The following is a 24372-nucleotide window of genomic DNA, read 5'->3' as shown; positions in this document are numbered from 1 at the left end:
GGCTAGCATAAATAACACATAGCCATATCCATGCACAAAGTATTGAAGGTCACGTGTTAGTGTCCAGGAAAACTATGAGACTCTTGCACTGGACCCTGAAGAATAAAACAGGAGTCTGTTCAGCTGAAATGGGGAGCAGGGCGCGCCAGGAGGAGCGCACAGCATGTAAAGGCCAAGAAGAGAGAAAACATGTTGTTTTCAGGAACTAGTAAGTCGTGTGGCTGAGTGACGGGGAGTGGCCAGTGAGGCTGGAAAGTTAGGGTAAGCCAGCTGGAAGGCTGTAAATGGGCATTCATGCCAAGCCAAGGGGGAAACTTAACCCTAAGGGCAGAGAGGAGCCATCCACGACGTAGGGGAGCGTCGTAACCAGAACTGTTTTAGGAGGATCTCTCTGGGGGAGCAGAGGACATGGTTCTCAAACTTCAGCTGCAATCACCCGGAGGGCTTACTAAGATACGGTTCCCGGTCCTACCCCGTTTCTTCTTCAGAAGGTGTCGAGTGGGGCCCAAGAATATGCATTTCTCACAAGCTCCCAGGTAATGCTGGTCTGAGGACACTGTGAAAAGCACTGCTAGAAGGGATGAGATAAAGCCTGGGCCGCAGAGAGAATATTAGGGCAGCTGCTGAATTCGCCCAGGTCAGAGGTGATGCCGGCAGGGCAGGGCAGGTGCTCACATTTTAGATGTGGTTGCTGCCAACTTTTCAGTGTGTGTTTTTTTAAGTTAGAGTTTTTATTTTTTTTTATTTTTAATCCTTACCTGAGGATATTTTTTCCATTGCTTTTCAGAGAGTGGAAAGGAGAGAGAGGGAGAGAGAGAAACATTGATGTGAAAAAGACACATCCCTTGGTTACCTCCAGCAGGCGCCCCATCTGGGGCCAGGGATGGAGCCTACAACTGAGGTATGTGCCCTTGACTGGAATCGAACCCGGGACCCTTCAGTCTGCAGGCCGATGCTCTAACCACTGAGCAAAACCAGCTAGGGCTTCAGTGTCTTAATGGTGAGATTTCAGGCATGGTAATAAACCAGTGTGGAAAAGGGAGGCTGTTTCTGGGAAGAAATCAACCAGTTGGTTAGGATAGTCTCCATGCCCGACCTGGGAGGACCAGATCCCCCCTGGTAATGATCTTCAGAAAGCACAACAGAGACAAGGTGCCCAGAGTTGCTGTTTAATGCCTGATGATCACAACACAAGGAGGTTTACATGGTGCTCATCAAAGTAGGACCCAGGGTGAAACCAGGCCGGAGTAAGTGACCCGTACAGAGTCCCAGCACAGAGACCAGGTTCCCTCGGATTTGCTCCCCCTCGAGATACACGTGCCACATACAAGGCTCCTTCACTCACCCAGGCTGGCCGGGCTTCTGGTTACTGAGGGTCCTCATGGGAGAACAGGGTACTGGGATGAGGTGGGGACTCAGGACACAATGAGAACCAGAAAGCTGCTTGCAAACAACCCCCAAAGGCTTTCACTTCAGATGCATAAACCACACAAGGCTTGGACACAGAACATCCAAACTCTGTCACTAAAATCTCTAAACACTGTGCAGAACTGATGCTGAGAACACTTGGAAAGAAAAAGTAAAGCCCAAACTATCTTAGAGCCAGCTTCAGGAGCTTCCCCATCGCTGCAGTGAAGGGACACCACCCTGGTCTAGCTGACACTTTCAACGGGAAGGGACGTGGGAGCATGTCCCTGGTTTTCAGAAATCTCTTAGACTCTACTCAACAATTTAATACTACTGGGTTCCCCGGAGCCCGGAGCCTTTGATGTCCCTGGGGATACAGGTGACTTAGGAGCTGACAGTGAGGCTGGGGAATTTCCTGGCAGAAATAATATACCTTAGAAAGAAACTGGTTTTTCTTCTGCCCTAGTTTTAAAGCTTACCTGGCCTCTAAAGGGAATACCCCTCAAAATGCGCTCTTAAAGCACTTGTGTGAACTTGGGAGGTTTCCAAGTGTCACTGGTAAGAAAGAGGCTTGAACTTGTTTCCTACCCTGAGCCTGAGGCTTCGCCTGGGTGGTCCAGCCTCTGGGCCGGGCAGGGAACAACACAGGAGGGGGCAGGAGCAACTGCTCAGAATATAGGCCATGGGCCCACGGGGCAGCCCCAGTCCACCCCTACGGCTGGGGCTTTGGAGAATGAACTTGAATTCTGGCCAGACTTCACCATGAAACTCATTCCCGGAGGGTCCTACAGGCCTCTTCTTCCTTTTCTCTGATTTAATTCTAGGAGAAAGCTATAGAGCAGGGGCGGGGAACGTCTGGCCCATGGTCTGGCCCTGGCAAGGCCGCACCAAAGAGAGGCAGTTCCAGCCATCACGTTAGGAGCGAGTTAATTAAACGTTCGACCAAATACAGCAGGCTGATTTTCCAGTTGATAATTTTTTGTCTGACCTGCGAATGATGCTATAAAGACCCAAATGGCCCTTGGCAGAAAAATGTTTCCCCACCCCTGCTCTAGAGAGAGCCCAAGGCATGGAAGGCAAACATCCCCATCCTCAGAGATGGCAAGTGGCTGACAGCAGCCTAGCAAAGAACCCTGAACAGCATGGCCACCTCCAGCCCCACATGCCCAAACCCTCCATGCGGCCCCGCCTGCCCGCACGGGCCAAAGTGGGCCCTTGGCCCTGGGCATGCTGGGCTTCAAAATAGGCTTTTGATGAGAGCCCTGTGGAGCTGTGGAGGAGGAAAGACCAAAAGCACTTCTGTAAATCATACAAAATTAGCCCTGTTTATAGAACTGGGCATCTTTGACCTGCAAATGGCAAGGCACAACTGTCATCAGCTGGGCATTAGCTCACATTGGACCCCAGCCCCAAAGAAGCCCACCTCCAAAACTTCAGATACCCATTGGTCAGCTCAAGAGCAATCCCACAAGGCCAAATTCATATTTTAAAACAACTTAATGCTACAAACTTAAAAAAAAGAAAAGTGCTGCCCAGCTGAGCCTCTAAGGAGACCTAGCTCCCTGAGGGTAGGTGGGTAGTGGGCCTCTCAGACCACTGCCCCTGGCTGTCTATGTCTAGAAGGTACAGCCTTGGTTCAGCCCAGAGCACCCCAACCCCAGGCTGGGTGGGAGAGGAGAGCTGACTGTCCACCCCACCCCCCTACAGGGACAATGGGGGATGGTCAAACCTCTGGGGGGGGCAGGGTGAGGCCAAAAGACCTTCTCAGAACCCCAGGTCTGAAGAGGTAACATAAGCCCATCTCTCCATTAGCTGCCCAGGTCTGATGTGCAGTGAAGACCCCTCTCTGCCACCTCTCCTGCATTCTTGTGACAAAAGGAGTCAACATGCCATCAAGCCCTGGTCACCTCTGTCCCTGGGAGTTTGTGAGAGCTGGGGGGAGGATGTCCTTAAAGAATCACCCCTTCAACAAACAAAGCAAAAAAAACATCCTTCCAGAAAGGGGGAGGATACCGGTGGCTACAGAAGGGGGTGAGTGCTGGCAGTTTCCTGTTTAATCTCACCCTTCTCCACGGTGCACTGGCCTCTGCCTCCGCCTCCGCCTCCCAGGTCCTCAGTGTAAAACAGCCCATCCCAGCAAGAGGCAAAAACGGAGAGGTGCCTGGGGCAGCCACTGCAGCCGCCTCCACTCTCCTGTCCCTGCTTCCTCAGGGGCGTCCGGGTCTCCCTGAAGGATCATCTTTTACATTCTAAGGGAGGGAAATAAGGAATTCCACAGGGAGGGAGGCTCCTGAACTGGTTGGTTCTGTTTCCTCAGGAGTTTCAATTCACCTGCGCTGGGATGGCTCCTTGGAACCATCTGGAGAACAGAGACCAGGAAGCCAGGGCTGGGGCCTCAGCTACCGCTTACTAGAACTAGGAGCCGAAGTGCAGTGATCTGGCCAGCAGACTGGATGGCCCCTCAGAGACCCTGTCCCCACCGTGGTGGGAAAATCAGGGGGCCGGCCTGGGTCCCTGGAAGCCCAGGGCTGCCCTTGGACAGCAGACAGTGCTGGGCCTGTCTGAGAAGTCTTACTAGATCTAGAACAATGTCCCTGCTAAAACTCAGGGAAAACATACAAACAAAACTCAACCTGAAATAAATACCAATGCAGTAAGTGCTCTTCAATAAATTGAGGGTTCAATTTACCCCTCAAAAGGCAGTGGCAGGGCCTTTCCCTGGACCTGGTCATCTCATCTGTGGCCCTTCATGTTAGAGGTCAGAAGGCTAAATGGGCCTTCCCAGGCCCAGCTTCCACTACGAAAGACAGGACCCAAACCCTGATATGATCCTCACCCATACCCTCCACAAACCCCCCTGACAGCTTCGGCTGGCAGGAAGGGGGAGCAGGAAGGAGAGGAGACCCCCATACCCCAAGGGTAGCATCTTGTGTCCAATGTCCCCGTGCAGGCAGAGGGCCTGTCAGTCTGTCTGTGAGGAGGTAGAGACAGTGGCAGAGCTGCTGGGGGCAGGCAGGGTGACTCAATTAATCAGCAGGTCCCCAAAGTCATAGGAGTCAAAGAGGTCACTGATGCCTTCGCCCCCATCCAGGCCCCACAGGTAGTCATCCTGGTCCAAGGGCGGAGAGAAACTGATCAGAGGGGAGCTGTCTGTCAGGGTTGGGGACAGGAACTGGTCCTCGGTCTGCTGCAGAAGAGGGTGTGGCAGTTCCAGCATGCTGTCAGTGGCCTCCAGAGGGACAAGGGATGCTGGTGGCAGCAGGACCTGCTGGGAAGTCAGCAGTGGCGCTGGAGACAAAAAGACAAGGGTTATGACTGGCCCGGGTGCCAGAGCCTCTGGTCAGACCTCGGAGCACAAGAACAGCCTTCCGGTTCTCTGGATAACTGAGTACCCTTCTCTGCTCTCCCACCCTGCCCCACACCCAGTGGCACAGGGTTACCCTCCCTTTCCCGGCACCAGCTCTAACACCTGCCCTCACTCTCCTGCACTATCCTCTCTTGTCTCACAGTGGCTGGGGTCTCCTGCTCTCAAAACCCACCCTCCTTCACCATCAAGGCGCTTGTCCCGGAAATCTTTTTTTCCCCCCTGCACCATCAATTTCTCTCACTCTTCTAGATCATTCCCATCAACACAGAGACATACTCCAATAACTCCTGTATTTAAAAAAGCATCCTCCCATTACCTAGCCGGTTTGGCTCAGTGGCTAGAGTGTCGACCCAAGGACTGAGGGGTCCCAGGCTCGATTCCAGCCAAGGGCACATATACTCAAGTAGGCTCGATCCCTGGCCCTGGTGAGGGCGCCCTGGAGGCAACCAATTGATGTATCTCTCGCATCTGCGTTTCTCTCTCTCTCTCCCTTCCACGATCTCTGACAAGCAATGGGAAAAAAATATCCTAGGGTGAAGATTAAAGAAAAAAAAAAGGCACCCTCTCGCCCTGGCTGAATAGCTCAGTTGGTTAGAGCATTGTTCCAATATGCCAAGGTTGTGGGTTCTGTCCCCAGCCAGGGCACATGCAAGAGTCAACCAATGAATGCATAAATGAGTGGGACAACAAATCGATGTTTCTCTCTCTTTCTCTAAAAATCAACATCAAAAAAAGCATCCGTCTCTGACCTCATGACTCTCCCGTTACCAGCCCATGTTACCACTCCCCTTCAGAGTAAAATTCCTCGAGTTGCCTGTGCTCACTCACAATGAACGAACCACCACCCACTCATTCGCCCAGGCCAAAAGGCCCAAGGATCCTGTAATCCTGCCACTTCCCCTGCATCCGATCCAGCAGCAAGTTCGTCTCCACAACCGCACGAATTCCCCAGGCTGTCCATTTCTCTTCAGTTCCACTGCTTGGATCCCTGTCCCAGCCCCTTCCTCTCCCGCCAGGGCCACTGCAGGAGCCTCCTGGCAGTCACCTTGCTTCGACTCTTGCCCCTTGCAGTCTATGCTCTGATATAAAGAGAACTTAAAATAAAATGCAAGTTCCTACCAGGGCTGAGAAGGTTCTGCATGATCTGGCCCCTGCCTACCGCCCTCCCACAGCTCACACTCAACCGCTCTAGCGCACTGGCCATCAGCTACTCTTCAGACACCAAGTTCAACTCCATGTAGAGGAAAGAAGGTGATTTCCTATACAGAGATGTGGAGTAGGGCACAGAAATACAGAAACCCACTGCCAAATATATCCCAATGCCTAGAATCTCACCGTTTGGGTCATTCCTTAAAGCCCAACCAAGCATTGCTTGGAACACTGACTCCTTGGCCTCACTAGCTGCGTGACTGTGGGCAAGTGACTTTACGTTTATGAGCCTGTGTTTCCTCACCTCTAAAACGGGGATGACTGTACCAACTTCAGAGGGTTGCTGAGAGGATTAGGTGGTAAGTGCAGGTAAAGAACGGCGGGTGTGCAGAAGCCCCGCATCAGGTCTGCACGCTGCCCCTTGTCAATAACTACAAAGGCTCCCATTTCCTGAGGGCTCGCTGGGCCCAGCTCTGCTCTCAGGCAGAGGCACGTTTCACCTCCTAGTACACTCAAGCGTCAGTGTTGTTACCCCTACTTACAGATGAGGAAACTGAGGCTCAAAGAAGTCAATTAAATGTATTAAAATGAAAAAACAAAACCCCACCCCAAATGTTTGTTTATCTCGTTGCAGGAGCCTGCAGGTATTATAGTAAGAGGCCTGGTTCGGGACTGGGAAGGACTTGGGCTCAGACCCCACATCACCAGCTGTAGGACCCGGCACCTCAGTTTTATCACAAGAAAAAATAAGGATCCACCTCAGTGAGTTGCTGGAAGCAGTAGCTGGGGTAACACGTGTGAGAGCCTCTGCTACCGGCAGGACCTTGCTCTCTCTCGGGGTTTATCAGATCCGGAAGAGAATTACTCTTTGTCACATCTGTGCCTTCACCTCACTCTGAATGGCTTGTATTCACTTCCGTATCTCCCAAACCGCACACAGTAGGTGCTCAGTTCGCATAGCTTTTTACTTTTTTATTTTGTTTAAAAAAAATTTTTAAAGAATAGTTTATTGAATTTTTAGAGCAAGAGGGAGGGAGAGGGAGAGAGAGAAACATCAATGTGAGAGCTTAACATCGATCACCTGCCTCCTGCATGCCCCACACCAGGGATCGAGCCTGCAAGCTGGGCATGAGCCCTGACGGGGAATATAACTGGCAGCCTTTTGGTGCACAGGATGACACCCAATCAACTGAGCAACACTGGCCAGGGCTCACATAAGCTTTTTAAAAAAATCACATTCCAAAAGGGGACATCTGTAATACTTTCAACAATAAAGATAATTTAAAAAAAGAAAAATCACATGCACACTGTAACCCACCCAATGATCATGAGGGAGTTTCCAGTGTCCTCATTTTAGAGATGTGGGAACAGAGGCTCAGAGAGGTTAAAGCGACTTGCCCACTGTCACCAAGTCACAGGAGGTAAGGTACAGACTCAAACCCGAGTCTCCCAATTTTAACTCCTGTGCCATCAGCCACATTTAGGTTTAGCTCAGAACATCAGAGCCTGGAAGGATATTAGAGATGACTCCCGTTCAAACCCCTTTCATTACAGATGACAGAATCTGAGGCCCCAAATGGATTAGCGATTCCCCTGGGATGCCAAACTAGAGCCAGAACCTGGGCCCAAGACCACAGTGTCCTCTGTGGGCGAGACCCCAGGCACTCAGGCCTCACAATGACCCTGCTCCAGGCCAGAACATGGAGTGTGTGCATGTGCGTACACCATCCAGAAAGATCCCCCTGCTCCCTTCAGCAGGGATAACACTAAGGGGCCACATAGCAAAGGTAGTCAGAGCTGGCTTCTGGGCTGGTCCCACCACCAACTGCTCTTTATAAGCCTCTACTCCTTTTGAGCCTCAGCCTCTCAAGCTATACAACTGAAGCAAAAACCTTGCCCTTGCTTACTTCGTAATTCCCCCCCCTCCCCCGTGCCCAAGGTCTCAGAGGACAACTGAAGTGAAAGTAGTTGTAACTTTAGACAGCAGTGCACTTGTTGACAGTGGAGTGAGAAGGCAGACGAAGCAGGAGGGAGAACAGGGCGGGGCACAGGTCTGGAGTTGGAGATAGGCACTGGGAGGTGCCCTGAGGGACAGATGGCTGGTGAAGGGAGAAGCCCTGGTCCCCCGACCAGGCCAGGACACGGGAGAGATCACTAGAGAAGAGTTGGGAGTCTGGGTTGTTGCCCAAGTTCTATCACCAACTTGCTGTGTGACCTTAGGGAAGTGACTTGTCTTCCCTGGGCTTGTTGTGTTCATATGAAAACTGAAGGGTTGAGTTAGATCAGGGGTCAGCAAACTTCTGTAAAGGGCTGATAGTATTTTATGTTTTGTAGGAAACTTACAGTCTCTGTCACAGTCACTTTATTTTCTTTTTTCCCTTACAACTCTTTAACAATATTGAAACCATTCTTAGCTCATGAACTATATAAAAACAGGCCACATTTGACCTGCAGACAATAGTTTATCAATCCTTGAGTTAAATAAAGACGTGGAATCCAACCTGTGTTCTATAGACCCTCCCAAACATGTCTCTTCTATCAGATCAGTTCTCGCTTTGCATTTGTTTAAACACTAGGGCTCTACTTAGGGAAATTCTGCTGCTAAGAACACAAAAGGTGGATCACCAGCCTACACAGCCTTGAAGAATCCTGCCAGTCTGCCCTGATACGTGATCCCAGGAAAGGGCAAAAACCATTCCAGTAGAGGGGCCTTCACAGGTTCCCATTTCTACTCTTTCCGGACTCCTGCCCTCCCTGGGAAACCCTTGGGGACCTCTCCAACCTCTTTACTCCCTGGCAGCTGCCTCATTCTAGCTGCTGAGTGTAGCAGCTTTCAGCTGTGCCGTCCACCTCCCAGCCAAGGCTGAGCCAGGATCCCCTGCCCTGATTTGTTCTGTGCCTCGAGACAGCACTTGGGCTAGGATGTAGACACTAAGCTTCAAGACACAACTCTGTTGTCTCCCAGCTCGGAGACCTGGGGCAAGTCACATCACCTCTCTGCCTCAGTTTACTATCTGTAAACTGGGAGTAATAAAACTTACCTCAAGAACTGCTGTGAGAAGTAATGTGGAAATGGGTGTACCTGGTATGGTCATGGTTCAAAAAATCTGTTATTATTGACCAAGAAAGTGTTGAGCCTTCCCCAGAAAACGTATAGTTTCCATTTACTGTGGGCTTATAGAGAGCCAGGAGCTTTGCTGTTAGTAGCTGTCACAGCAGTAGTGATGGCCGTGGCAGTAATAATGACAATAACAGCTAACATTTATTGCTAGGCACAGTTCTAAGTGCTTTACTTGTATTAAACTCACTTAATTCTCACAACAACCTAGGAAGTAGAAACTATTAACAACTAGGCCCAACTTACAGATGAGGAAACTGAGGCAAAGAGAGGTTAAATAACTTATCCAAGGTCACAGAGCTGGTAAGTAGAAGAGCTGGGCTTCAAATCCAAGCCCCTTGGCTCCCCCTCCCTGAAGCAGGATCTGCCTGCCAATGAGACGAGGAATGCGCGTGCTTTAGAGCGCAGAGAGCAACGCGCACGCACAAGGCAGGACCAGACCTCCAGCCACTACCCAACAGATGTTGACATGAAAGAGGAAACTAAGGCCAGCTGCACGCCCCACCTCCTGTCCCTCTGGACAGAGGGCCCTACCTGGGGATGCCGTGGGTTCCAGGATCCCAGGGTTGGTGCTGCTGCTGGGCTGGGCAGAGTCAGGAGTGGGGCTGAGGGTGGACGTGGAGGGGACGGGCTCCTTGGCAGGGCTGTCTGGTTCCTGCATCTCCTCCGGGCACAGGTAGACTTCGATGGGCCCCTGCGTGCTCTTCAGATGTATCTGCAGGTTCTCCTGGAGAAGGAAGAGAAGCCAGGTCATGGCTCTGGGCAGCTGCACACTTACTCATGGATCAGTGCATATGGACGGACACACGTGGCTTCCACCACTCATGAGAACAAGCTCAACTCCTGTGCTGGGCACTCGGGCTTGCTCCGTCTGGCCTGTGGTGAACATCTGCTGCTCTGCCTGTCTGGCCCCAGGCCCCTTCTTTTAGGGAGGATGCCTGGATTTTCCTTTGGGAAATCAGTCTTGCCCCTCTCTCAAGTCATGTAATTGGGAGGGGAGGCGGCATTCTCCCCCAGCTCCACTGGGTGAGCCTGGGATGCGAGATGAGAGAGTCAGAGTGACGGTGACTGGTGCAGGGTGGCACATAACTTGGGTTGGTCCAACCAGCATCAGGCCCAGGACCTGGAAATGGAAGCTCCCCTCCCGTTGGGGTTGCTGAGCTGGGGTCATGAAAGCTATCTTTGCCACAGGGGAGAGCCCGCCTGGGAACAGAGTCAGCACAGAGAAGGGCACAGTGAGAGATGGAGAGCGCGGTGAACTTGGCCATAATGTGAGCCCCCGCATCCAGCTCTGCCTGCGACCCTCATGTTCCCCCTGGGCCTTTCTGGTGCTTGTAACCACGAGTCCTGATTCTTGGCTTTCCCACCCCTGCCTCTGTCTACCACACACCAGCAGCGTAGTGTGGTGATCACACTGTAAGGTATATAATTGCCAAGTCATTATACTGTACACTTGAAACTAACACAATATTGTGTACAACTACATGTGAATAAATAAGACTTAATTTAAAAACAAAACCCTATTCATTCTTTAGGACCTAGTTTAACTGTCACCATTTTCGGGTGCTTCCTCCAACCCGCCTTCCTCCCCGCCCGCAAAGCACAGCATCACTGCTGGCTTGGGTCTTTTCCCCTCTCAGCTCGGAGCTCCCCCAAGGTGGTGGGGGTAGGGCCTTATTTATCTTACTGTTCTTCCATTAAACAAATTATTTCTTGAGCCTTAATGCTGCTCTGGGTTGGGGGTACCAGATGAGAGGACATACTTTTGTGGAGTCTGCACTCTAATGGACAAAACAGAATAACGTCACATAAGCACCAAATACTCCGGCGAATGGAGGCTAAGTGTGGTGGGAAAGCACAGGTGGTTGTGAAGCCTGGGGGTGATCAGGGAAGGCTTCCTTGTGGAAGTGATGTTCTATAGGATCAATAGCAGTAAACCAGGCAGAGAGAGGGAAGAGCATTTCAGCTGGAGGGAACAGCATGTGTGAAGGTCCTGTACTGGGGACAAGCTTAGTGTGGCGGGGAAACTGTAGGTAGGTCTGTGGCTAAAGCAAAGACAGAGAAGAAGGGAAGCATGTGAGAGGAGATTGGAGAGGTCAGAGCACAGAAAGCCTCACAGGGAGTGTTAATTTTGGCCTTGGCCCTAGCTGGTGTGGCTCAGTTGATTGAGCAACGCCCTGAGTGCCGAGAGGTCACCGGTTTGATTCCGCGTCAGGGCACATGCCCGGGTTTGCGGGCTCAATACCCACCCAGTAATGGGAGTGCAGGAGGCAGCCGATCTTTGATTCTCTCTCTCTCCCTTCCTCTCTAAAATCAATCTAAAAAAGAAGAATTTTGATCTTTAATCCAGGACAGCATGGTCGACATGAAAGTATTGTTGTGAGCACTAACACTGCTGTGTGTGGGCACACACATGAATGTGTGCAGGAATGCAGGGGCTGGTGGGATGCAGAAAGAAACCAGAAACAGAGGTTTTCCTCAGGTCAGAATCTGTTACCCTTTCCAGCTTGTCATTTCTGCCCCAAGTCAGAGACCATCAATCTTGCTGTGGGCACCAGCATGAACTGGGGTAGCTTGGAGCTGGACAGTGCTGGGGACAGAGCCTGCAGAGCTGCCCGGGACCCTCTTAACCCTGCTCTCCACCAAATGCTTCCCCTCTCACCTCGCTCTTGTCGGGCACTTCCAGTCTTGTCTGTGGAGGAGCCTTGACAGCGATCACTGTCTGCTCCTTAAAGGTGCCAATAGCACGGATGTCCTGGTAAGTCACATAGGCCAGTGTAGGGGGCAGGAAAGTCAAGGAAAGTCAGAATTCACACCCCCAGCCGTCCAAACATGGATCCAACCCACCTCGCCCAGGCCTCTGAACATTTCTTCTCACTGCTTATTTAGCTTAGAAATAACCCCAAACTGCAACCTGTCCTTTTAATATCATAAGCTACTTTGGATCCCTTTAGAAAGCAAATGAGGATATAAATCATTTTTTTAATGCTGCCTTTTATCAGAATTTACATAAAAGGCTTCATTTCTCAAACTAGAGAAGACAGGAAGACATGTCTCTTTTTTTGTTTGTAATTCTGTCTTTATTGCACTTGCTGATTTTCAGTAAGGAAGACATGTCTTATTTCTTTAAATTTCTCACAATGCCTAGCATCCTTCTAAAAATACAAGGTCCTATCTCAAAACCAATTAGATGATGAAACTATTTGGAAAAAATATATGAAAAACCTTAGCAAAGTCTATGCTCTGTGATCTGATCATTTTAATCTTAAGACCTAGGGAAATAAGTTAAAACATAGGAAAATGTTCTATATACGAAGGGATTCATTGTTGTGTCACTTCATAAAAGCAGAAATCCAGAACAGATCTAAATGTTGATTTCAGGCCTTATCAACAAACCAGAGTGTAGTCTGAGTAAGACATTCTCAAACTATTTTAAATATTAGGTAAACCACATGAGATTGCTGTTTTTATAGATAAAAAATGGTTCAAGGCCCGGCCAGTGTGGCTCAATGGATGAGCGTCAACCCATGAACCTGGAGGTCAGGGTTCGATTCCTGGTAGGGGCTCATGCCCGGGTTGTGGGCTTGATCCCCAGTAGGGGGCGTGTGGGAGGCAGTAGGTCAATGATTGTCTCTCATCTCTCTCTCCCTTCCTCTCTCTCAAATCAATAAAAAGATATTTTTAAAAAAAGGTTCAATATCAACCATTTCATATGGCTCAACCAAATAGTGAGGAAGGATTTGTAACCACGTAAACTGTCTATGGTAATATGCAAAGCACAGAAAAGCAGGATATAAAATGTTACATACAGCAGTCACAGGCTATATTTAAATAATAGTCTGTGTATGGTTAAAGGACAATGGCTATGTTATGGTAGCAGCTATTCCTCTTTTCTCCACTTTGCAGGTTTAAAGAAATGCACTTGTCTTGCTTTTACTATGAGAAAATAACTTCAATAGTCAGGAGGAATAGCTCCCCAGAAAGGATAAAGCAGATATGCAGATGTGCCAGACCCTGAGGGAGGCACTGTATCAACTCTGGGTAGATATGAGCATGAAGCAGGCCCCAGCTCCCTGACAACCTCCCATCCAAAGAGGATATTTCTTGTTGGCTTTGTCCTCGGTCAGGTGCTTGAAGTTCTGAGAGCAGCTCTGGATGAGCTGGTCCAAGGCCTGCTCTGTACTCATCAGCTCCTTCAGCTCCTGCCCCAGCTGCTGCTGCTTCCCAGGCCGGGTGGGGTCTTCAAAAGCTCCCCTGCCCCTGTAACAGAGCAGCCCTTCAGCGTCAGTCTTGGTCCACAACCAGGGACCCCAACCCAAGGACTGCTGTGCAGAGCTGCACAGATGGTGTAACACCCCAGGATGAGGCCATTCACATGGTCCCCAAGGGTGCTCCTGGGTTGTGCAAATCAGCAGTCCTGTCTAGCTTCCAGGGAGCTGCCAGGAACTGAACACTGAGGTTTGGGGGGTTGAGCTAGGAAAAAGAAACAAATCAGGGCATGACCCCACTTGTGGCGGGCTTTCAACTCTGTCCACCCTGTCCCAGCCTCCCCCCAAATGGCAGGGAGCTAGAATGACCTCAGTCCTGACCCCCTGCTTGGGTTATCTTAGGGTTCATGCCAGGGGCTGCAGGGCTGCTCTTTAAGACCTTGTAGAAGTGAGGAGAGGAGCCTGGAGCACTCATATCTCTGAGCTGGAAGGAGTCTGGGTTATTACTTCTCAGCTCCCAGGGCACTTCCCTAAACTAGAAGAGGGAAATCTTGGGATCCCTGACTCGAGGATGCAGTCCTCTTTGGCTTTACACATACTAGAAAGCATTCCCCACCCTGCCCCTGCCCTGCCCTCCTACTATTGCTCCTCCATATACACCTGCTCTTCCGCAGCGCTCTGAGCACCGCCCTAGGGTCCAGGAGATCGTGTTAGATACACTGGCTCCAGCCCTAGCACGTGTGCCTATTGGATGCTGCTCTCAGCCCTCACTCCTGGCTCCACCGCCAGCACGTGCACCCATTGGTGTCACCAGCCCCAGCCCTGGCACTCACACCCACTGGATGTTGTTCTTGGCCTTCTTGCGGATGAGCTGGATGCCCTCCAGCACGTTGGTGATGTCATAGATGCGCCGCTTCTGCACGTCCAGCACCTCAGCAGCCCAATTCAAGTCCAGGACCCCATCCTTGGACTCACTCAGGAGGTAAATGAACTTCTTGGTGAGCAGCCCCAGTGATGTGTCATACCGAGTCTTCTCCCCAGGGGACTTGGGTGCTGAGGAGGAAAGGGACCCAGTCACTGCTGAGAGGCCAGACTAAGGAGCATCCTTCATTGACCTGGACCCATTCAGTACCACCCTTCACATGGGCACCCACTTTCCAGTTACAGAGCACTGTGAGGCAGGGGGTCATTCACTACCATTGTCCAAACAGGGAGCCTGATACCTAGAGAGGGAAAGTGATTTGCTTAAGGTCTCACAGTCAAGGGCAATGTCAGGGCTGGAAACCAGTGTCCTAATTCCTGGTTCAGAGGACCTTTCCACCACAGTTTAGGGCCGCCATATCACCACCATCAACAACAAGAGCGTCTGGCCAGGCGTGGCTCAGAGGTTGAGCATCGACCTAGAATCCAGGAGATCGCGGTTTGATTACTGGTCAGGGCACATGCCTGGGTTGCGGGCCTGATCCCCAGTCTGGGGAATGCAGGAGGCAGCCGATTAATGACTCTCATCATTGATGTTTCTCTCTCTCTCTCCCTCTCCCTTCCTCTCTCAGAAATCAATAAAGATATATTTAAAAAAAAACAACAAAACACCAGCAAATACTTACTGAATGTAGGTCACTGTTCTAAGCACTTTCCATATACAACACATTTAATCCTTACAGCATTCTATAAATTTGGTGTATAACCATCCCCATTTTATAAATGAGAATACTGAGGCACAGACAGGTTAAGTAACTTGCTCAGCTCACTCGGCTAGAAAGTGGCAAAGCTGGAATTAAAATCCAAGCAGTCTGGCTCCAAGTCTTCCTTCTTAACCATTACCCTATCCTGCCAGTTACGTCAGGAATTTGGAATTAGATTAGGGAGGGAATGATGAGCTTGGATTTGAGAACATTCTTATAGACTTGCCTTTTCTTTCTATATGCAGCCCAAGGTTATCTGAGATGAATCCTACAATATCAAATGGGACAGGTTCATGAAAAGGTCCCTTTCTTAATGAAGTTGATGTCACAAGACCACATCTCAGCTGCAACATCTTAAACCACAAGAGAGCTTTTGCAATCAAGTCACTTGCAAGTCATAGAGCAAGTTAATGTCCAAACTAGTTCAGGAAACTGAGTTTTAGAGAGTCTCAGATTCCTCAAGAAGGAGACTTTAAGAACCCTTAACATACAGATGACAAGTATTTGGCACATGGGCTATTTTTTCAATTTTTGCACCCATGGCAGACATTACTAATTGATAACTGCACTTAGTACCCTTTGATAAAGAGCTCTGGACAGCTTCCACCAATCAATTGGAAAGGAAACTTTCGTGCTATTCCTGATCTAGCTGTACCTCGTTTTACAGATGAGACAACTAGGGTTCACAGAAGAGGAGTGGCCACAGCCCTGCCAGGTCCCCAAATGCCTGACCCTCATGCTTCCCACCCAGTCACATACCTTCTTCATTAGGCCTCTGACCCCCCAAAATTAGTGTTCCTCCCTATCACAGGTGCTGAATCCCACTCTAACCAGAATATTAATTGCAAATATTGAGGCAGAAAATCCCTCCACCTTAGTTTTAGGGAGTCACTACCTGGGCAGCCTCTGAATCTTAAAAAACTCTGAGGTAGCATGGGCTGGATTGACCCAAGCTTCACTTCCCTGAATCCCTTATTTAGCTCTCTGTCTGAATGTGGGAGGAAGACTCTGCTCCTCTCTGCACTGGATTCTCTCTTTAGAAAAGGCCAGGTTGAACAAAAATAGTAAGTTCCCAAACAAATCGCTGGTCATCACATTTAGAATCCAGGAGCAGGGTATAGTGTGAGAGAAGCAATACAAGACTAGGTTGTAGTCTGGACTCCACTTACCAGCAGAGTGACCTTGGGCAAAACACTCAAGCTCTGAGTCCCAAGTTGCTTCATCAGTAAAAGAGGGGTAATCCTGCCTACCTGGCAGGATCCAGAGGGAACATACAGGAAACTGTTTTATACACCAGGAAGTGTGCTACAAATATTACTCCTGATGATTTGGGTAGGGCTGCTGCCCTCTGCCCCTGCCCACCCCACCCCCAGTCTCCTGAGTCTGTCCCCAGATGCCCCATCAGCACAACTTACTTTTAGGGCTGGGGAAGCCATCCACTCTAATGTACTTCCCCTTGGGAGTCTGGAATCCCAGGATCGCAGGCCTCCCGATCCCCTCCAGGTCCAGCTTCCTTTTGGCCTTGGAGAGAGAGGCAGAGTTTGAGAATCATTTGTCCTTCAGCCTTTCCCCAATGTACAGCCAAAGCACTGAGGCCACCAGCAGACACTTCCTGCCTCAGTTTACCACTAGTCCTGGTGAAACATCACTATACTTGGTAAGGAAATATCAATGACCTGAAAAGTGACCTGTGAGGGGAAGGAAGTCCTATTTTCTGAGAGGCACACAATACTCCCATCCTCTGAGGCCCAGGCACTTGAGATCCTACCAAAGCCAGTCCGGCCAAGAGCTCAGAGCTCCTTAGTAACAGGCCACAAGGTCACTTCTACATTTGCCCCCTCCCCTCCATGTACAGAGGATGATGCAGGAAGGAGTGGGTGGGGCCTAAACCACATCAGACTGGGGAGAGGCCCCCCCCTGCAGAAGCAGCTGGCCCAGCCAGACTGGGTGCCCATCACAGCCCCACAGCTGGCCCTTATCAGGGTGGAGCCGGGCATCCGCCCAGGCCCAGGGGACTTCCTGGATCGGTGCCACACCTCAGGGAGGTGCCCACATTGGGAAGCAGTGCAAACATCCCCCACCCCCATGTTTGGGCTCCAGCTCAAGGGCCCCAGAGCCTCCTGAATAGACTCCATTTGCCATTCTTTCTTTGTGGAGAGGGACAGACAATGAATCCTTCCCCTGTCTTAAGGACAAGCAGCTGAGGTCCCCCTGCTCCCCCTCCCTGTTCCCGCCAAGCTTGGGAAACACCTGCTGGGGAAATCAAACCACAGACCCATCTGCTCCTCTACACCCCAGTGCCACCCGCCCCATTAGGACCAGAAGCTGCACTGGCCCGGAAGGGGCCTCTCTCCTAGTTAGGGTTGGGCAGGGGCAGGGCTAGGGCACTGGGGCACTGCAGCACTGGGGTCAGGGACCTGGGCTTGCATCTCCCAGCTCACTGTGTGATTTGGGGAAATGCTCCACTTCTAGGAGCCTCAGTTTCCTCTTCGGTAAAATGGGGCAGAAAGTGCTCAGCCAGAAAGTGGCTCAGCATGCATTAGATGCTCAGGAAACGCAGTCCTTTCTCTAAAACCCAATCTCAGCCTCTTTCTTGACACACTCTTCTGGGGGTTGCTGAGTCTATTTTCTTCCTCTCCCCCTCCCCCAGTCAGCCTTACCCTGGTTGGGACAGAGAGGCCTATTTTAACCTTTGGCGGTGAGGTCATGCTCGGCAGGGCTGATGCTTCTAACCGCTGCTGAGCACAGCTGGGCTGACAGGTGTGGGAAGTGATGACAATTCTTCTTGCTCTACGGTCCCCTCTGCACCCCCCCCCCCAGGAAGTCTTCCTGGATTGATCTGAGCAGCCTAAATATGATATTTCTCTCCTCCATACCTACTCAGACCTGGACATAATGCAAATGCCTGTCTGCTCATTCCTCTTTAAGTTTCTCTGGAATATTCCTTTTCTAACCTCCCAGCTGATCATATCCTAGATTCCAGGGAAGGCGACCTGCTCTGGCCCCATCTTGTCTCTAGAAAATGGCCCAATCATTCACCAAGATCATCCACATGCCCTGGTCCATGCCCCAACATTCATCACCTCACTGAATCTTCCCAACACCACTAACCCCCATTTTACGGCTCAAGTAACTGAGACTTGGTGAGCTCCAAGGCCTTTATCAATCCAGATCAAGGTTATTGATCCCAGAATCCTTCATCCAATCCTTCAAAAGGAATGCCAAGAGCAGAGAACAGAAGGGAAGTCAGGCTGAGTTCTATCTGAGACAGAGGTAGGGCAACCCAGAATCTCTCCAACCCCAATGACCTCCCCTACCCAACAGAAGCCAGCCCCTGCTGAATTCATAGAATGTACCAGGAAGAACCTCACTACCTGCACACTGGAGAGAAGGGACGACCTGAACAGAGTACCTGTGCTGGGCCTATCATGTGTTCATCAGTCCTGCAACATCAGTATTGGCAATCTCTCTTGGCAGAGAAGTAGAGGCTCAGAGAGGTTAAGCCATGTGCCCAAGGTCACACAGACAAAGGGCAGAGCCAGAGTGTGAACCCAGGTCTGATTCCAAAGCCATGTACCAGCCTGCCTCAGCTCCATCCACACACATTCCCTCAGAATCTGCTGGAATTTGGGCCAAGGCCTAGCTATACCCATCTGCTCCCATCACTTTACTTTACACACACACACACACACACACCAGCCCTCTCCCTTTTGTTCACTCTCTCTCGCCCTTATCCTGCACTCTCACAGTCCCCAAGCAGCAAAGTGTCCCTCACCCAAGGACATCTGACACCTTTGTGCACTGCCCAGAGAAAGGTCAGCTCATGCCTGAGCCTGCAGAACACAAGTAGCAGAGGACAAGCCCAGGACGTGAGGACCAAGGAGAGGCTGAGCACAAGCCTTGGAGTCAGACCCACCTGGGTTCCATCTAGCTCTCCCACCCCACTTCTTAGCTGGGTGAACTGGCCCAGGCAGTTGACTTCTTGAGTCCCACCTGTAGAATGGGGATAAGCTGCTAGGCCTCTGCTGAGGATTTAGTGAGACAGTCAACAAAGCACTTTGCTCACGCAGGGGAGCTGTTATCACTAAAGCCCCAGGGGCACCAGGAGGGGGAAAGTTCAGAGGTACACTGAAAAGACAGGGATGTGCCAAGAGCAAAAGTCTGGGACCACACCCAGGGGCCAGCTTGGATCTATCCTACACCCTCTTAGGTAGCCCCGTTGGCTGTTTCTTAAAGGCCAGGTTAAGATTCCAAGCCACCCAGCCAATCCCAAGGGAGATGAGCAGAGCTCCTTTCTTAGGCTGCCCCAGAGGAGAAGGCCAGAGCCCACCAGACACTACCCCTCTACAGGCAGCAAGGTGAGGAAAGTGGGGCTTGGAGGGGAAGTGACTCGCCCAAGGTCACACAGGGAGTAGAGCCAGGCCTCTCCTAGGCCCAAGTCCTAGGTGAGATAATGGGGGCAGGAGCAAGTGTAAGGCCTTGGTGGGGAGCCTCACTTCCAGATCCCAGCTTGGGATCCACTACCTCACCCCTCTAAGCCCACATTTCCTCAACCGACCCACCTTGTAGGGTTGTTCATTAAGATTTTCTTTCATGATTCTCAGAGGAAATTTGGAAAACATAGCGACACTAAAAGGAAGGGAGAGCAGTGCAGAATCCCACCCTTTTCACAGATTCTTGCAGGTATGAAAGACAATGGTGCAGTGTGCCAGGCTGGTTAGGGACTCAACAGATAATCATCCCAAGCCTTCTCCAGAGAGTGGTGGAAAAAGCACTCCACAGGGAGTACAGAGGCCTGGGCTCTGGCCCTCATTCTGCCATTGAACTTGGTTGCCATCCCTGGGCAGTGCCTGAGGTCCCTTTAAACAGCAGCTCACTGACAAATCCTGCTCACCCTGCACTTTGCAGCCAGGCCACAAAGCAAGTGGCCACACCCAGGGTTGGGTTTGGAGCTGCTCCAGGTCACACCCTAGTAAAATGAGTAAGCAGGGGGCCAAGGCCTGCACACAGGGCTGGGGGCACCATGCATCTGAGGACTGACAGGAGAGGGACTCTGGGCCTGGTAGGCCTTTAGGGTGGTATGATGCAAGGAGACTCTCCCACCTCTTGGCTTGTTACTCGGACAAGTGACTTCACATCTCTGCTCAGTTTCCTCATCTGTAAGATGCCTCATCCCAGGAATCTTGACCAAGATAACCAATGAAGAGTGACAAGCAGTGCCTGGCACACAACAGGCTTTCAGAAAAAGAGAGCCATTCTTGCTGTGATTACTGAGCCCCTCTGGGGGGGAGGTACAAACAGATGCACTTGGCTCCTCTGGGAGGGCAGCAGTTCAAAACCACAGCTGTTGCTGAAACTCCGCCTGGGTGCCTGAAAGCAGCTGGCCAGAGGAACCAGGGCCAGCCACTGAGCCCAGCCCTGGGGAGTGCCCAGCTCCCAAGCTAAGCCATACTGGGGAAGGTCAAGGCTGCAGAGAAGAGACTAATGATCACCTGCCTGTGGGTCATACGTCTCCCTACATGGCCTTGGACAGGTGACATCCTCTCTCTGAGCCTCAGTTCTCCCCTGCGACATGGAGCTATTAATGCCATCTACTTCACAGGGTTCAAAACTGTTTTTGGCTGTAAAATGCTGAACACAAGATAGATACCCAGTTCTAGTTATCCTTGGCTGCTTGACCTGTAAAATGGGAGCAGCTCTCCTTCCAAGTTGGAAATGATATGCAGGAAGGGGCTCTGGAAAGGTCAAAGCCTTGAATATGGGCAAAGCACGATTCTGGTAGCAGGGAGTTGGGGCTCTACCTGCACCCAGAAATGGCTGGGGGTCTGTGCCTGCTGACACAGGTCTGACCAGATGCCTCTGAAGGGCGTGACCTTGTTCCTGTACCTGAAGTTATTCACTCACAACTAAGAAACCTACAATACCTCTTCCTGGAGCCTGCTTCCAAAACCCGGGCCCTGGAGCTGGAAGTGACCTGAGATGAGTTAGCCCCACAGCTACTCCAGTGCACACACACATTTTCAAGAAAATAAAACTGAAGCCCAGACTTGTCCAAGGACACACAGTGAATTGGTGGAAATTAAGACCAGAAACCAGGCTCTCCAACTACCACCCCCATTCCCCTAGGGCTTTTCCCACTCCACCCTCACCCTATGGTTGTTTAGATTCACATGGACTCCATCCAGGAATTCCGCTCCCACAAAACACACCCTGTAGTGCCACCACACTTTGAGCCCTCCCTGGCAGCAGGATTGGGGGCTTGAGGAGGGAACAGGGAGCTGCCCCCAACTTGCACCTGCTACTGGCTGGCTGGGAGGGAAGACTGGGCCTGGGGGAGGGCCCAGGGCAAATAATTGGGAGAGAGTTGGCTGGATGGAAAATTTGGAGTCTCTCCAAGCCATACTGGACCTGAAAGACCCCACCCCCCCCACCCCCAACACACACACACACACACACACACACTTTAAAGTCCCTACAGTATCTGCAGGCCTAGCTCTGTGCCAGCACAATAGCAGGTGCCCAGTACCGGTTACTGGGCCAAACAATGAATGAAGAATGAATGAATGACAGCAAAGTTGGCTCCCTGAACTTCCCCAAGGTTACACAGGGTGCCCTAGGGATAGTGGGTTGGGTCTCCACACTCCCAATTCAGGTTCATTCCACTCCATTCCAATGGATGAGTTTATTTCATCCCAAATCTGAAAATGAAGGGCTCTTCTCCATTGGGGGTATTGGATTATTCTGGAAACTGAAAGCTCCCCTTCTTCCTCCCCAAACTCTACCTGCTTCACTCAAACTGGATCCCAGGCGCCCCTCCCTCCTTTCCCACACCCCGAAAGCATAGGGGGAAGAGGTGGAGTGGGGGTGGAAGGGGTCCCCAGAATTACCGGCAGCCGGCCAGCCGGCACGCACCGCACAGCTTGGCCCTCCGGTCCGTGGGGGGTGGCGTCGAGGCAGGTGCGGGACACCGCAGCGGGAGGCACAGCCTGCGGGTACAGCGAGGTGTAGTAGGTGGTGGTGACCGGGCAGAGCTGGGGGCTGCCGAGGCCAGGCGCCCACAGTTCGGTGGGGCTCACCGCGGGCAGCGCCTTCAGGGGCGGCCCGGAGGCCGGCGCCTGGGCCCCGGGCCCTCGCAGCATGGCGAGCGCGGCGCCCCCTCCCCTGGCGCGCCCGCGGGCACCGGCGCGCTGCGGAGCCGGTGGCGGCTCACACGGCCCGCGGCATGGTGCGGAGGCCAGGGGAAGCCGCCAATGGACGCCTGCGGGGCAAGGCCGGACCCTCCCCTCCTGGCCCGCGGCCCAGCGGAGCGGCGCTTGGAGATCCCGGCTAGGAGACCGCACCGCGGCTGCGACTGCGGCGGCCGCGCAGCCAGGGGCCGCCCCGCCCCGAGGGCTGCGGCGACCCGGGCCGGCGCCGCGCCCCTGAGGGCCTGGGCGCCTGGGGTCCTGCGGCTCTGGGGAGGGGTCTCTGGCGTGCCCGCGGGGCTCGACCCGGACGCGAGGCGCTCGGACGGGGGAGGGGGACCGACGGCACGGACTCCTTCTTGCCTCACTCCGTAGTCCCCGAGCTTTTCTCTGCCTCCTTTTTTTTTTTCTTTCTTTTTTTTTTTTTTTAGCGCCAAACTGCGTGCCGCGAAATTCGGATCTCCCGCGGAAAATGCCGCGCTGCAATTGGTTGCTGCAACAAGCGCAGGCTCCGCCCTCCGGAAAGGACCGGTCCCCCTGGCGGCGATTGCAACAGGAGTTGCGCCGCTTAAAGGGACAGGCGCACCTGCGGTCGCGGGCCCAGCGGGGCGGGAGGGCGGTTCCGGGGCAGAGCAGGAGCCGCCGCGCGGCGCGGGGCGCTCGGGACGGCGGCCCCGAATCCCCGGGGGCGGGGCGGCGACAGCCCAGCCCCGAGCCCGGACCCAACCGTACCTCACCCACGCTGGAGGGCCTTTTGTTACTGGGCATGGTCGCTCAGCGGGCATATATGCATTTCCACCCTTTTTCTCACTAAAATGAAAGCCAGGAACCTGTTCTCTTTCCTGGCAGGTGAGGGGTGGGGGAGGGGCGGGGGCGAGGAACGGAGCCTAACACACCTCTTAGCAGGGGGACACTAGCATCTACTGAGCGCCCTGCCAGATGGTTACAAGTGTTGTTTTATTTTATTTAATCCAACAATCCCTGGGAAGAGGAATGAGGATCTTCCTGCGGAAGATGGAGCGTCTGCGAGGCTGGGTAACTTGGTCACATGGGGAGATTTGCTGATTTGAGAGCTAGCAGTCTAATCTGGGACAGGCCAGCTCCTGAGCCCTTGTTTGTTCCAGTAAAAGGTTCCTCCCCAGCTCTCCCAGGCTGTGCCCTGCCCCTGGTAGGCATGGGTGGGGGTGGAGGGGGGTGTCTAGAGTGCAGAGCTCTGTCTTGTTCACAGTCCTATTCCCAGAGCCCAACACTCAGTAAATATTTGAATATCTGCAGGTTTCTCCTAAGCAATCCCTTTTGTCACAAGAGCCTCCCTCCCTCATTCAAAACCTTTGTCGATAATCCATTTACATTCCTCTTCTCTTCAATTTAGAGATACTGAGGCGCAGAGGAGTGACCTCGGCTAGCGAATGGCAAAGCTGCTGGAAGCTGCTGTTAAATTCCAGGTCTGCCGGTTCCTGCCCGGTGCCGCGTGATGTTTTGCACGTCTGAGCCTGGCGTTTGTAGCCCTTCAGGGTCAGTACCCAGCTTAATACCTAGACCTCATCCTCAGATAGTGAGGCTGAGGTGGCAGTAACATGGTGATTAAGAGCCCAGACTTTGTAGTAGACAAGTAGACAGCCTCGGGTTTAAACCCAGGCCCTGTCACTTTACTAGCTGTGTGACCACAGGCAAGTTTTGTAAAGTCTCGGAGCCTAGGTTTTCTCAGCCCTAGTAACAACCACCTTATAGGATTCTGGGGAAATTTTATGAGATAATGCATGTAAAGCCCTCGGCATAGAGCCTGGTTCATAAGGAACGTCAAGAAATGGCAGCTGTAGTTACATCTCTGCCATCTCCAGTACCAGACCCCTTCACTCCGTTCTACATGTTTCCCTGGTCCGTCAAGGCCCAGCTTAAGCGTCAACTCCTCCAGGAAGCATTCCTTGCCTGCCTCCCCTTTACCAGAGCATCTCTTCCACTTTCAACCCTTCTGCCTCAAAGGATGTAGTAGGAACTCCCTCTGAATGCCCCTTACCATCTAGAGCCTGGTTTTACATGCAGAAGGTAGGTAATAAATATTGACTATATGATTGATCCACTCCTCTTCCCAGTAAAGAGTGGCAAGTCCCAAAGAGTGGATTCAAGTCCCACTCTCCACTTCCTAGCTGAGTGACCTTGGACGAACTGCTGCTTTCACCTCTCAACCATCGGACAGGGATAATGCCTATTTCACAGGACTTCAGAGACACTATTAAAATGGTGGTGGTAAAAA

General features: G+C 51.9%; 1 protein-coding gene across 1 annotated transcript; it reads right to left on the bottom strand.

The window, feature by feature from the left end:
- Positions 1–1153: 1153 nt before the first annotated feature.
- On the bottom strand, positions 1154–22500 carry E2F2 (E2F transcription factor 2). The gene is made up of 7 exons (XM_081145134.1): positions 21822–22500; positions 16350–16455; positions 14083–14302; positions 13143–13301; positions 11704–11818; positions 9576–9768; positions 1154–4695 (listed from the first exon to the last, which is right to left on the bottom strand). Exons 1-7 carry the CDS (start codon positions 22071–22073, stop codon positions 4430–4432), a joined length of 1311 nt encoding a protein of 436 aa, XP_081001260.1. The 5' UTR covers positions 22074–22500; the 3' UTR covers positions 1154–4429.
- Positions 22501–24372: the final 1872 nt, after the last annotated feature.

Source organism: Miniopterus schreibersii (assembly GCF_964146895.1).
Source record: "Miniopterus schreibersii genome assembly, chromosome: 8".
In the NCBI taxonomy this organism is placed as follows: Eukaryota; Metazoa; Chordata; class Mammalia; order Chiroptera; family Miniopteridae; genus Miniopterus; species Miniopterus schreibersii.
This window is presented reverse-complemented; position numbering and strand designations above follow the sequence as displayed.